At 43.0% G+C, this 15,053-nt stretch overlaps 1 protein-coding gene across 1 annotated transcript in view; it reads right to left on the bottom strand.

Moving 5' to 3' along the window:
• Positions 1–302, bottom strand: part of CDS1 (CDP-diacylglycerol synthase 1) — a 74,721-nt gene extending 74,419 nt beyond the window's left edge. The window contains exon 1 of the mRNA XM_027853365.1: positions 192–302. Coding sequence (XP_027709166.1) covers positions 192–302 — 111 coding nt within the window. The remainder of the gene's footprint in view (positions 1–191) is intronic.
• Between the last annotated feature and the right edge of the window lie 14,751 nt (positions 303–15,053).

Here is a 15,053-nt window from a genome sequence, read left to right as displayed (position 1 = left end):
GCAGGTAGGGAGGCATGCACACGTAGGGAGGCCAGGTGGGCATGCAGCGAGGCAGGCCGGCAGGTGAGCAGGCGCTGTCCAGGGAGGAGGCCGGAGGGCCGCCCGCAGGCAGGCAGGCAGGTGAGGAGGCGCGCGGGGCCGGGGTCCTGCGCCCCAGCTGGGTCCCCCCGCCCGGCCCGGCCGGCCCCTACCTTGTCGCTGGTGCTCTCGGCTTCGTGGTCGCCGCCAGCGCCGTCTCCTTCGCGGGCCGCCGCCGCTCCCGGGCCGAGGCCGCCGGCCGCCCGGTGCCTCAGCTCCAACATCTTCCTCTCCCTCTCGCCCATGCCGCCGCCCCCGCACACCTGGCCGCCCGCGCCCCGCCCGCACCCGCACCGCCGCTGCTCCGGTCGCCGCCGCCGCCCACGGATGCCCGCGCCTAGAGCCCCCGCGCCATGGAGCCCGCCCCGCCGCTGCCCCGGCCGGGGATGGAGCCGCCGCCGCTGCCGCCGCCGGGGTCACCCCCGAAACGGCATCAACGAGCGAGCGAGCGCGCGCCGCCGGCCCGGCCTCCGCGAGTGACAGCCCCACGCGGGAGGGGGGCGCCGAGAGCCCGCGACGAGCCGGGCCGGGCGGGGAGACGCGGCGCCGGAGGGGGCGCGGGAGGCGGCGCGGGCGGACGCGACCCGGCGGGCGCCGGTTGCCAGGTGCGCGTCTACACGTAGAGGCCCAGGTCGGAGGGGAAGAAGGAGAGGGGCGGGGCGAGGACGAGGCGGGGGAGGGGGAGAGGGAGGAGGCGTGTCCTGGGCTTCGGCCGCACTCCGGGCCCTTCCCGCGGCCACCCCCTCCCACCTCGAGCGGCCCCGCCCCCTTGCAGAACGTCAGCCCACCCTCATCCCCCCGCGCGGCACTGCAGCTCCGAGAACACCGCCCACCCCGGGCGGGGGCGGGCCCAGGCGAGGCACCGCCCACCACCGCGCCCCGCCCCCTCTTCCTTCCCTGGGGAAATGGCAGAGGACGCGTCTGGGGAAGGAGCCAAGGTGCCGACGGGGGAAGGGGGAGGGCCTTTGGGGCGGCTTAGCAGGCGCTTGGGAAACGCTGACTTGCAGGGGCCGAGTCACCCGGCGGGCGCTGAGACATCGACCTCATCCGCGTCCACGACGCCCTGGCAGGATGGGCAGCTCAGGGCTGGATTTCTTGCACAGAACCCGTTGAGCAGGAATGACTTGGAAGGATCTCTGCGTCCGGCCCAGAGCCGTGCCCTTGAACGTGGGGAGGGGAAGTTGCCGCCCCGTGCTTTGTAATCACAGCCCGGCCTCCGCTCGCTCCGTCGTGCAGTGCCACCATGAAAGTAGGGCATAGGTGCCCACACAATTCACTTTGGAGGGGAGGCAAGAACACGCTAACAACAAACAGTAACAGAATGAGTCAAAGTGTCAGTAGGGAAAAATGATGGAATTGCAGTCAGGGAGAACTGAATTGAGGTGCTGTGTGACCCTGGGTTAAGTTAGCTGACCTCCTAAGCCTCAATTGTTTCATCTGTAAAATGGAAATAACACAACTTCACCAGCTTGTTATGAAGATCCAGTGAGAATATGTATTTATGTGTGTGCATACATACATATATACATACACACACATATATATATGAACACACACATATGAACTCTTCCAGTCTTAAAGTGCTATATGCATCCTCTACAAAGCTGCGAAAGTGATAGGCCTAAAATTGAGGCCCGACCATGTCTCTCCCCTGCTCAGTAAACTCCCTAGTACTTCTAGAATCAAATATAAACTCTCTCATTTAATGCCATTTAAAACCTTGTAAGTTACTCTGCTTCATAGACACCTTAGTCCATACAAACTCAGTTGTTTTCCCACACAATGAAAATTTCATCTCCCCCATGTGTTGCCACAGGCAAGCCAACATTTAAAAAATACATTTCTCCCCACCTCACTGTCTTAGCACTCATAGTTTCTTTCAAAGGTCACCTCCAATATGAGATCTTATCTGATTCTCCCAGCTGCCAGTACTCCCCCCCAACCCCCACCCCCCAAAAATGCCTCCTACTTTGGGTTAAGGACTAGATTTGTGATTTCTTTGGTATGAGGTATCCTAATGATCTCATTTCTCACCTGGCCACACTACTTTGAGATTTCTCTGACAGACTGATCCCCCACGCCCCAGGAAACTCATTCTTGGAATAACCTTATCATGCTGTATGATCTCATCAGATTTGGTAGTCCACCTCATCATTACCCTTTGTGATTCGAGAATGTGGCTGGACTGACTTTGTCATGCCCCAGGAAGCTCATTATTGGGATAACCCACCATCCTGTAAGATCTCACCAGCTCACGAGCTCTAGACCTTCATGTAAGGAGAGAGCTCAGCTCAGACGTCTCTTCCTTTCTTACCTAGCTGCATTATTAGGGATGCATGGGTGTCCAAGGAGGACTAGCACCTCTGGTGTGAGGGTTTGCCAAGCCCTTTTCAAGGCTGCTCATCCACCTTTGATGTCCACCTGGCACTCAGCCCTCACCTGTGGCTCCCAGAAGCTCTAGCATGCACAGTGGCCACACCCCAATAAATTGTGTCGGCAGATGGGCAGATGAGAGTAACAAACAGGCCACAAACCGTCGGTGAGTTAGGGGAATGTCTAACCCAAGCTTCAGCCTTCTGCAAGTGGAATGGGCGAATGAGAATGATTTGTTCCAACAGCCACGAACGTGTCTGAAGCAGGCAACGTCCTGACTTTTGTCTTGCCACTGGACTTCCGTGACCCCAGAAGAAAGAGTGAGGGACAACTTTATGCACCTCTGTTTCATTTAAATCCAATTCACCCACGAGGCAAGACATCACTCCATGATGTCTTGTGCGCTCTGAAAAACGAAGGGCAAACAACAACAGAACAGAACAGCATTACTTTGGGACTTCTCTGACTTTTCTATCATGCCGAGGGGGCTCATTATAGGGTACTTTCCTTTCTCTCCTCCTACCTTCACTTTTCCCTCTTCCTTTTCTACATTATCTTCCCACATTACATTGTAAGCTCTTTGAGGGTGGGACTTGTGTGTGTGTGTGTGTGTGTGTGTGTGTGTGTGTGTGAGTATTTTTATCCCCAGCACTGTGCCTGGAACATAAAAAAATGGTGCTTGCTCAATGTTTATTGACTATTTATTGACAATGAGGAATCCCTTCCAAGGAAGGTTTTTGGGTTTTTTTTTGGTTTTTTTTGGCCCCCTACAACTTATACTCTCAGAGAATTGCCTATATATCCCTTAGGGGTTAAGTGACTTGTCCAGTGTCACACAACCAGTAAGCATTAGAGGCAAGATTAGAACCCGTCTTCCTGGTCAGTTCTCTCCCCACTACATCATATCACCTCACAACTCCTAATTACCTTGTATGTATTTTGTATGTGCTTATGCATATACGTGTTTCTCTCAATAGAATGTAAGTTCCTTGAGGACAGGTGTCCCTAATACTCAGCACCCAGTGGGTGCTGATTGGTGCGAGCCTTTTTAAAAGCACTTTATGATTGCAAGCTATTTCACATATGGGCCGACAAGGGCCCAGGCCTTAGAGCAAGCTCAGATTTGTCCTTCCTGATAGATTGTACAGACCATGCACAAATATTCCCTGTCTGGATTCCAGCACATGGACCTTTGAGGAACAGGTTTTCAAATCTCTTTTCCATCTGCGCAGCAAGTGAAACATATGCTGTGAGCTGCTGGGGAGGGAGGAGGGAAGGGTGACTGCCAGATCCCCTAGGCTTGTGAATGAGTGCTCGAGAAAGGAGTGCCCAGGCAACCTGTTGATTTCAGGAAATCCACTTGTTCCCATCAGAGACATCAGAGGTCCCATAGGCAACCAGAAACAGTAACAGAGTCCACAGAAACAGTAGCAGCAGCCACTGTAGTGGTTGTAGCTGATGACAGAGGAAGCACCTGCAGGCAGGTGTGGAAAGACAGTCAGTCATCCCAGGATGGTGGTAGCTTTAGGGACTCTGACCCCTCATGATGGAGAGAATTTCCAGCTAAGAGGCATCATTCCCTAGAGCCCGGCACCTAAGAGCAACCCTGTAAGGACTACAAGAAGGGAGAAAAAGACTTCTGAAGTTGGGAGACTATCTTTGGTTACAATACACATGTTCTGTGCCTCACCTCCATTTTACTTTCAGTTTGAGCCCTCTCTCCTGAGGATCCTTGTGCACCCTGAGTTGGGCAGGGAGTTGTTTTATACCAACTGCTGTTGCTATACCATCCTAGTAAATGCCCTTTTCTAAAAACTAGTTGATGCCAACTGGCTCATTGATGTCGGGGAGCACACAGAAATAACGAACTCATGAACCAAAGCCCCAACCCCTCAGGGTTAGCCCCAGAATCATGAGCAGTATCATAGCCATCTGCCCTCTGGGGTCCCAACCTCTGTGCATCTAAGTTGGGAGAGTGTTCTTAAAGTGGTAGTAAACATACTGTCAGGTATTAAAGAATTATTATTATTATTATTCTCTTTTTTTAAGGAAGAATTTGGGGCCCAAATGGGTTAAGCTACTTTCTTGAGGTCAAACTTACATAATAAGCAAAGTCAGAGACTCCAACTGACTCCAAATCCAGTGTTCTTTCCTGTACAGTTACCATAAATATCTCCAGGATGCAACTTGCCTCAAAGTTGGCACTAACAATGTATCCAATTAAGCCCATCTAATGGAAAACAGTAACCATAATTGTACAAAACGTACATTACTTCTCTTCCAAATGCTGTCATAGGATGGTGAGAATATGTTAATCTGTAACTACAAGGTCATTACTGACTAGACATTGACATATTGGAAAGGACAAACAGGAAAGGAGCCCTAACTAGAAGGAAGAAGTATCAGGGTCGTGGCTGAGAGTAAAATGATGAGTCAGTGATTTATTACCACGAAAGAAACCAACAAACGGGCAGAGATCATGACAGGACACGCTGCTCAAAGGTCAGGAAATAATCTTTCCATAGCAATCAAAGACATTCGAATCTGGTGTTCTTTGGATCCCCAAACTTTTACAAGGAGATGGAGAAGCTGGGCAAAATACAGAAAAGAGAAACACAATGAAGAAATGGTAAATAGGTCCCATTATGTTTCAAGTGGGGTTTATCCCAGGAAAAAAGAAAACTTCCTCTTTAAAGCTTTTAGAAACAAATCGAACTGAACCATTACATTATTTTAAAAATAAATTTGATTTATATCTTTTGCTTTCATATCACGTATATTTTAACATTTCCAATTTTATCCTCCCCCCACACATACATCCCTTATAACAAAGAATTTTTAGAAAAAGGAAGAAAAAACAATTTTGCCATTCTAATACATAAAAAAAAGGTCTGACATCATATGCAGTGTTTTACACCCATAACTTCCAGCATCTGCAAAGGAGCTGAGGGAGGTACTTTCTCTATATCACTTCTTTGGGGCTGAGCATGATCATTACAATTTCCCTGGATTCGGCTTAAATTGGTTTGTTCTTTTCATTTCCATTGTTAAAGTCAACGGGTGTACAGCCTGTGTTCTCTGGCTTCATCTCTCAGGGCCAGGCAGGCTGTATTTGGTTATATCTCCCCCTGAGGTTTCCAGGGTACCCTGATAGTTTGGAAGGTGACTTTTTTCTGCCATTGACTTGAGCCCCCCATAACTGTGTTCTCCCTATTTTGGGGGGATGTGTGTTAATAACTAGAGTCCCAGTTCCATTTAAATGCCTAACATTGATTGGCTTTTACAAAGGGATATTTATTTAAGAGATATAGCAACATTTCCCACAACATTTCAGGAGTATAATCCCTCCTATATTACCTGGGATGGGAGGGCATTGGATTCAAAAATTAACTCAGTTCCTATATGGCACTGGTCATGCCAGGTTCATGTCCAAATGTGGCATTGCTACCAGATGAATCCTACCACTGGCCTGGGATTCCAAATGTCATTCCCAAAGATCATTCTCAACTTCTTAGGACATAGATGCTAAATACCTGACTTGGATTCTAACTCCCATATTTCTGTAATTCATTCTTCTGACTCAGATCTGAAACTCCCCTTCCCTGCACCTAAAATATGAAAGAATGAACAAAAAGACCAAAGATGTAAGCCCATTTCTCAACTAGCCATAACCCTTTGTTGGGGAATGCCCTCACAGCCTTTGCCCCTTACAGCATGGTTTTCTCACTGGAAACTGTGAGTGAAGGAGTCACCTCAATCTCTTAGATACAATGCAGTAAAGAGATTCACTAATGCTGACTCAGGCCTTCAGTTTGGACACCAGTTCCAGAATGTCCATGCATACGCTCCCCTAATATATCATCATACTTCTCCCTGAAGCAATCTGTAGATGGCCTTTGTAAGATTTTCCTGAAAATCTCACACTTCCTGCCTGAGCTCACCAGCCAAGCCCATCCCATCCTGTGCTTTCCTCAAGACCCAGGGCTAATGGAAAGCAACTTTGAGGTGTTCAGGGTGGATCCAGCTGCTGGACTTCAGCTTGATTCTCAGCTGAAATCAAACGGCAAACCAGCACCTGAGCACAGCCTACTCTAAGCCCATATTGTATACCTGAGCCCAGCTCAAGAGAAAGCAGCTTTTGTATGTTTAGGATGGGTCGAACACAGTGCTTTTAACCTGAGCCAAAGAGAAGCTGAAGCTAGCCAGCCCAGCCCCAAACTGCCCCAAACAAGCCTAGCATAAAAGGGGGTATCCTCGAACCATTTCAGGAAGGGTCTAGTATAAGACTAGTTTCTCCAGAACCTGTTGATGTCTTGACTTACAAGTGAATTGGATTTAAGTGAGGCAGAACTATGCAAAAACATCAGCCTCACTCTCTCCTCCAGGGCAAGACATAGGTCAAGATGACTGGTGTTGGCCCCAGATGCAGTGGGAGTCCTTGGCCTTTTTAAGCTAAGTTCTTTCTCAGTTTGTCTGAGGCAAAGCCCATTCAATAATTAAAGGCTAGGTAAGAATTGAGCCAAAAGATGGCCTAGTTTGCCTTCACAAAAAAATCGATTTGGGAGGGGTAGACCCGAAGAGTTTCTGGCCAGAACAGAAACAGTTGCTATTTACACTCACTCTGAGCCCAGAACCTAGCTGTAGGAGAAAGAAGCTAGCCGCATTTCAGTTTGATTAGTCCCTGAAACTTGTGATGAGAACCCAGTACAAGAGTAGCCCCTGAACCCAGCAGCAGGTAGAAAGAAACTCAAGTAATCTACAGCAAGGAGAGGTCCTATAGCTCTGTGACAAGGAGCCCCCCCATTCAGGACCCAGAAATGGAGCAACCCTAGAACAAACTAGTCCCCTATCCTTAGAACCAGACAGCCTTGCCCATCACATTCAGTTGCTTTGGCAATCAGGGTTAAGTGACTTGCCCAGGGTCACACAGCTAGTAAGTGTCAAGTGTCTGAGGCTCGATTTAAGCTCAGGTCCTCCTGACTCCAAGGCTCTATCCACTGTGCCACCTAGCTGCCCTGCTTGTCAATCTTGACCCAACCTCAGGCCTCTCAAAGAGCAAACCAAGGAAAACTCTGAACACCATGAGGAAATACCTCACTGAGAGACGCCCAGGTTATAAGCCACAAAGAGGATAGTGACCCCATAAGAAGTTCATAAACACTCAGAGAAAAAAAAAGACTAGGAATACTGGAGGAAATGATACAGATACAGAACAGAAAAGAGAGGGAGGAAAAATTGGCAAGGAAAATTGACACTCTAGGATAGATCATGAAAATCCTCACTCAAGAAGTGAATTCCCACCAGATTAAAATGGGCCAACCCCCCCCCCAACAAAACAACTCAAGAAATATTAAAATAAAGGATTGAAAAAAAAATGAGATGGTAGAATAAAGCAGGAAGTTACCTGGCTCTCCCAAATTCTCATCCAAATAACTTAAAATAATGCCTCAAATTGAATTTTAGAGCAGCAGAAATAGCAGTCATAGTAAAGTGATTGTCTAGCCTAAGACAACTTGGGAGCACTTTAGGAAAGATCTGACCTACTGGAGTGGTAGACTGGCCAGGAGCGAAGTGCAGATACTTCTGAGTCAAAAAGCGGCAACTTATACTGCTGTCCAAATTTCCCAACAGTTTTTTTGTCAAAAAATGAGTCCTTTTCCCTATAGCTAGAGCCTTTGTGCTTATCCAATACTAGTCAACTAGCTTTGTTTGCTTCTCTATGTTCTATAACTAGTCTGCTCTGGTAATGGATTTCTAATTTTTTAACCAGTATAAAATCATTTTGAAAAATACTGCTTTATAGTATAATTTGGGATCTAGAACTGTCGGAATTTTTTTATTCTCAATTTTTTTTCAGTATTTTCCTTTGAGATTCTTGCCATTTTCCCCTTCCACATGAATTTTGTTATAGTATTATTTTTTTCTGATTCTATAAACTAATCCTTTGGTAATTTGTTTGGTAGGGCACTGAATAAATGAATTAATTTAGGTTGTATTCTTTTTTTTAAATTTTTTTCCTAACTCGTGTTTACTTTATTTTTTATTTATATGTGTATTTATTAATTTGATTAATTATTAATACAGAATAATAGGTTAAAAAGTTAAATTGAATGGAGCATTCTTTTCGCCATGCCATTCTTCTACTTAGAAAATACATTGCTTCCTCACTGGTTAAAGTTCTGGTTGCTGTTTTGACATTCAAAACTCCTGTCTTTTTTTTTTAATTAATTTCTTTATTTTTGGTTTTCAACATTCACTTCAACAAGATTTTGAGTTCCAAATTTTCTCCCCATCTCGTCTCTCCCCCCACCCCAAGATGGCATGCATTCTGAATACCCTTTCTCCTAATCTTACTCTGTTTTTTATTACATTGACATCCTACCCACAGCAATAAGTATGTCCCCAAATTTTTAGCTTTGTATTTATGTAAATAGTACTTTATATTTATGTTCATGTATCTTGGTCAGTAGAACCCTGAATATCTTATATATTCTGTAATTATTTTAAATGGAATTTCCCTATCTCTTTTTTTTTTCGAGGCAGTTGGGGTTAAGTGACTTGCCCAGAGTCACACAGCTAGTAAGTGTTATGTGTCTAAGGCTGGATTTGAACTCAGGTCCTCCTGATTCCAGGGACCGTGATCTATCCACTGCACCACCTAGCTGCCCCTCTATCTCTTCTAGCTAGATTTTGTTGATATTATATAGAAATAATGATGATTCATATGTATTTATAACCAGCCAAATTTCAGGAGATTAAACATTTTTAGTTGATTCTCTAGGGTTCTTTAAGTACACTCTCATATCATCTGCAAAAAATTTAAAAAGATAATTTTGTTTCTTCTTTACCTATGCTGATTTGCTCAGTTTCTTTTTCTTAATTTATTTCTTGAGCCAGAATTTCTAGTACTATGAGAAATGGAAGTGGTGACAAGAGACATCCTTTTTTCATCCCTAATTTTATTGGAAAGGATTCTAGTTTTCCCTGTTAAATATAATGCTAGTTCTTGGCTTTAGATACGTACTTATAATTTTGAGAAAAGGTCCATTTACTCGTATATTTTCCAGTTAAAAAAAAACAACAAAAATAAATATACCATGGTATCAAAAGCATCTGTATCTATTAATATAGTCAGAATTTTTGCTTTGTTATTAATATATTTAAGTTAATAGTTTTCTTAATATTAAATAAACCCAAGATTACTGATTGAAATCCAAACTGGTCATAATGTATATGTTGCTTTAATCTCTTAGCTAATGTTTCATTTAAAATTTTAGCATTTATTAGGTATATTGATTTATAATTTTCCTTTTCCATTTTGATTCTCCTTGGCTTATGTACCAAGACCATATCTGTATTATAGAATATCTTTTGTATTTTTGCAAACTGTTTGTAACATTAAAATTAACCATTTCTTTTTTTTTTTTTTGGCAAGGCAAGGGGGTTAAGTGACTTACCCAGGGTCACACAGCTAGTAAGTGTTATGTGTATGAGGCCGGATTTGAACTTAGGTCCTCCTGAATCCAGGGCTGGTGCTCTATCCACTGCACCACCTAGCTGCCCCTAAAATTAATCATTTCTTAAATGTTGGTTAGAATAATTTATGAATCCATCTGTTCCTAGAGTTCTTTCTTTGGGAGTTTATTATGATTCATTCAATTTCTTTCTCTGAGATTGGATTGTTTAAATTCTCTATTTGTTGTTCTATTAATTTTGCTGTTTTATATTTTTGTAAATATTGGTTTATTTCATTTAAGTTGGCAACTTAAGTGACATCTAGTTGGACAAAATACTTTTTAATAATATCCTTTATTTCTCCTAAATTGATTATGAATTCTACTCTTTCTTGATATTGGTAATCTGGTTTTCCTATTCTTTTTAATCAAATTGGCTGATTTTTTTATTGTCCTCCTCCCCAAAAAAACCCCTCCTAATAATCTATTAATTATTTTTTTTCCAATTTTATTAATCTCATCCTTGATTTTCAGGATCTTTATTTTGGTGATTAATGTGCAGATGAGCACAGGAGTGCTGGGAATGACAGTACCCTATACCCCCTAGACCATAGGTCCTACTTCTAGAGCAGTCCTCACAACCATCATCCAGGGAAGCAATTCCTATGGAGAAGGGGCCAGCCATCCCCATGAACTGCCAAGCAATTTGAGCTCACAAGGCAAGCCAGTCAGCCTAGCTGTCTCCCATGCCTGAAATGATTTCCTTCCTTATCTCTATTTTCTAACTTTTTTAGCTTCCTTAAAGTCTCAGCTACTACAAGAAGCCTTTCTCAGTTCTCCTTAAACTTAGTGCCTTCCCTCTCAATATTTTACTACAGCCATTTTGCTAATATTTTGTTCAATAGTTTCACAGTGATATTTTGAAAGGAATATTATTGAACTATCATTTTCTTTCTTTGCTTTATCTCTTCCTGGTTCAGGTATCAGGACCATAGTAATTTCTTTGAAGGTTTTTGTTGAATCTCTTCTTTCCCTATTTTTGCAAATCAATTTATGTAATATTGGAATTCTTTTAATTTTGGTACAATTTTCATATGTCTCTGTGAATTTTTTTTTCCATTGCAAAATTCTTTATGGTTTATTCAATTTCTTTTTCTGAGATTGGTTTATTTAAGTTAAATTAAAGCAGAATTTGATTCTGTTCCTTCTTGGGGCTCTTTCCAGGTCCAGTGCAATGATGTTGGAGATCACACTGATCTCTCAGGATTCCTACATCACCACTACCACCACTACCATTCAGCCCTGGAACCCAGGTACTTATTTGTACCTGTCTCCTGCTGGAGTTTATCTCGCCCTGAGGAGTGTATGGCCAAGTCCTGTTTCCATGAGCAACGACAAATGTTTTTGGATTTGTTTAGTTCCTGTTATGATATATCAGAGCTGAGACCTGGCTTGAGGTCCCCGATTCGTAGAGCTTCCTCGACTTCTTTCTACTTTGTAATCTGGGGTGACTTCAAGTGCGTGTTTTCAGGAGCTTGTTTTGACTTTCCTGCCCTGGCTCTTCCCACTTCCCCAGATGTCTGTATCCAAGCTCAAAGTCTTCCCTGGTGCTGCTCCTCTCTCTGCATGGGGATTCTTTATTTATTTGAGCTTATGATGGCTTCCTTTGGCTTATAAAGCCCATTTGCAACCTATCTTTCCAGCTGCATTACACATTACTCCCCTTTATTCACAGTATATATTCCAACCTAACCATAGCATACCCAAAAAGTGTTGGTTCAGTCTACGCTTGAAGGGGGAAGGGAATAAGCATTTTTATAACACCTACCATGGGCAGGCACTGTGCTAAGCACTTTACAAATATCTCATTTAATCCTCACAACAACCCTATACAGTAGGTGCTATTATTATTATTTCCATTTTACAATTAAGGAAACTGTGGCAAATAGAGATGAATAGATTTGCCAAGGGTCACCCAACTGTAGTATCTGAGGTAGGATTTGAACTCGTCTTCCTGACTCCAGGTTTAGCACTCTATCTGCTGCACCACCTTCCTGCCTTATAGACCTCTGGGGAGGTCCTTGACTTCCTAGGGCAGCGCATTCCACTTTTTGGGCAATTATAATTGTTAGGAAGATTTTCCTGACGTCAAGCCTAAATTTTCTACTTAGCAAATTCTATACCTCGCTGCTGCTTCTGTCATCTGGACCAGATAGATCCGATATAAGCCCTCTTGCATATCACTGTCCTTCAAACACAAGAGCATCACAATGTCTGAATATTATCTTCTCCTGGCTAAATAGCCCTAGTTTTATCAACCCGTTCTTATAGCACATGTATGTAAGTCCCTTCACCACCCAGAACTAAACATCACGTGTTGTAACCCAAGACCGTTAGTCCTGAAAACTCTGTTAATTCAGCTAAAGATTACATTAGCTTTTTGTTTTTTATTTCAAAATTGAATTGCTGACTAATATTAAAGTTCAGTTTAGTGAAGTCCCAAATCTTTTTTAGATGAATCAATGTCTAATCATGCCTTTTTTATCTTAAACTTATGAAATAAAATTTTTGGAACACAAGCACAAGACTTTACATTTTACCCTTATTGAATTTTCACTTGATATTCACGGTCATCTTACTAGATTAAATTTAATGTCTTAGCCTGTCAAGGTGTTTTTGAATCCTGACTCTGTCATTCAGTCTGTTAGTTTTTCCTTCTAGGTCAGTGCCTTGAAGATCTCCTGTCAAGATGACACTGACTGAGCCATCAAGTATTAAATTCATCTAATTAACTTTTTTAAGTCATGGACCTCTTTGGTAGTCTGTTAAAGCCTATGGACCCTTTCTCAAAATAAATGCATAACATGTTATGTTTTTAACATGTTAATTTTATGTTAAAATGTTTTAAATGCATGAAATAAAATACATAGGATTAAAAAGGAAACCAATTATACTGAAATAAGATTATGAAATTTTTTCAAAAAGCCAATTCCACAGACCCCAAGTTAAGAACCCCTGACCAATGTAATTATCTTCTAGGCTACATCTTTACATCTTCTCCACAAGAATAGTATGTGATATTTTACCAAACGCCCTGCTGAAAACTAGGTCAGCTACATTTACAGAATTCCCCTGATCCTACTAACTTAGTAACCCTGTCAAAAAAAAGGAAACAAGTTTAGTTTGATATGACCTGTCCTTGATGAATCTATGCTCTTTTTCATAACTATTTCCTTTTCTAGATGTTCATAGGATCGTAGATTTATAGCTGGCAGGAATCTTAGACGTCATCTAGTCCAACAGACTCATTTCATAGATCCAGAGAAGTTAAGTGCTCTGCCCAAGGTTACAGGAGTAATAAGTGGTAGAACCAGAATTTAAACTCAGGACTTTTGAGGTTACAGACTCATAGGCTCAGAGGAGAGCAGAAAGGGACCTTAAAGGTCATATAGCCCACCCTCCCCAAACCCCTGTTTTACAGATGAGATTAGATCCAGAGAGGAGAAGGGATTTATCCAAGGGCACAAGCCAATTTAAACAGGTCTTCTGATTCCAAACATAACACTTTTTTATTTTAGTGAGAAAATAGTTTATTTCAATGAATATTATTACCTCTCTTGTTTTTTTGGGGGGTGGGGTGGGTTTTCTTGCTAAATTTGGCTACAAAAAAACAATGAGCTTGCAGTATTAATTTAAGGGCAAATCCATATGGACTCCTTTTCCCTACAATTTTAGAGTACTTACAAAAATACAAATTATTAATAAAATCTTTACAGCTCAGACACTCCAGATCAGAACCCAAATCTGATCGCTAAGGATAGGTTTAAATCCCCTAACCTAATTTTTAGTTCTGTATAATTCTAGCGAGCCACTGATCTCTACCATTTCTTGTTTCTCATTCTGAATACATGTAGCACAAAGCATTTATAATTGATCATGAATTTTATGTGAAGCAAAACAAAAAAAAATCAGGATAAAGAAACAATCTAAAGGGATATCCAGAACATCCTATAAGGGCACTTGTTAACAAAGCAGCCATAGCAAGCAGAAATGTCAAAGACAATAAAAACCTTTCCTCAATTTTCCTAATACTGATAGGCTTAGTCTGAGCTATTTATTCCACAAAGCAGAGGCTTAGTCCCCAATCCTGAAACACAAATTGCAAGACTTCTCCAGGGGCCTCCTGGGGATCCCTGTTGGTGGTGCTCACATTTGCAGGAAGCTCCCTGGGGGCTCCATTCCATCACCCCAGAGTAATTCGAAAGCTCCCATCCTAATGGAACTCTGCCCCTCAGGTTCCCATGCAGGCCCGGCTCTTGCAGGGCAGAAAGGAATGTTCTCTGTGATGACAGATCCCAGAATTCCAGTTAGTGAAGGACTGAACTCTTATCTTACCAGGTGCAGTCTGAAATCCATCCAAATGGACTGTTATGCTAATTTGTTTTACTAAAAACTTAACACTGAATACCAGTATAACCAAGTAAACTTGTTTAGTAAATTATTTAGTTTAGAATAGGTATGTTTTAAGTATCTTCACTTTTTAATTATTTCCTCTAGGTTAACATCAAGATTCATTGTTGTCCATTCACTCTTCCTTAAAAAAAAAGATCTTTTTGCGCTTATTGCACTGCATGGATTTTTGTCTTGGTTTTATTTATAATAATATCGTTGTGGTGTATATAGTTTGGCTGGATCTTTTACTTTCTCTGAAATCAGTCGTTTAGTAACTGTTGTATTAATGGGGAGAATGGGTGTCCAAGGAGGATTAGCTCCTCTGGTGTGAGGGCTTGCAGACCCCTTTTCAGGGCTGCTCATCCACCTTTGCTGTCTATCCGGCACTCAACTCTCATCTGTGGCTTCAAGAAGCTGGAGCGTGCACATCGGCCGCACCCGTGTAAACTGTCTCAGCCAATGGGTTAAACCAGGTTGAGGGTAACCAACTGGTCACAAACCTGTAGGTGAGTTAGGAGGGTATCTACTCCGGGCATGAGAAGACTTCCCCTGTGGGAATGGGCGGGTGAGAACAATTTGTTCCAACAGCCATGAAGGTGTCTGAAGCAGGCGATGCAGAGCGCTTAGAGCTTGGTCAGACGTCGGAGACACCAAGATCATCCACTGCATCCCAGGCCATCACTGGTCATCCTGATT

This window comes from Vombatus ursinus, unplaced genomic scaffold (assembly GCF_900497805.2).
Source record: "Vombatus ursinus unplaced genomic scaffold, bare-nosed wombat genome assembly UNPS02009975.1, whole genome shotgun sequence".
In the NCBI taxonomy this organism is placed as follows: domain Eukaryota; kingdom Metazoa; phylum Chordata; class Mammalia; order Diprotodontia; family Vombatidae; genus Vombatus; species Vombatus ursinus.
The sequence above is the reverse complement of the archived record's forward strand: the minus strand, read 5'-3'. Positions and strand labels throughout refer to the sequence as shown.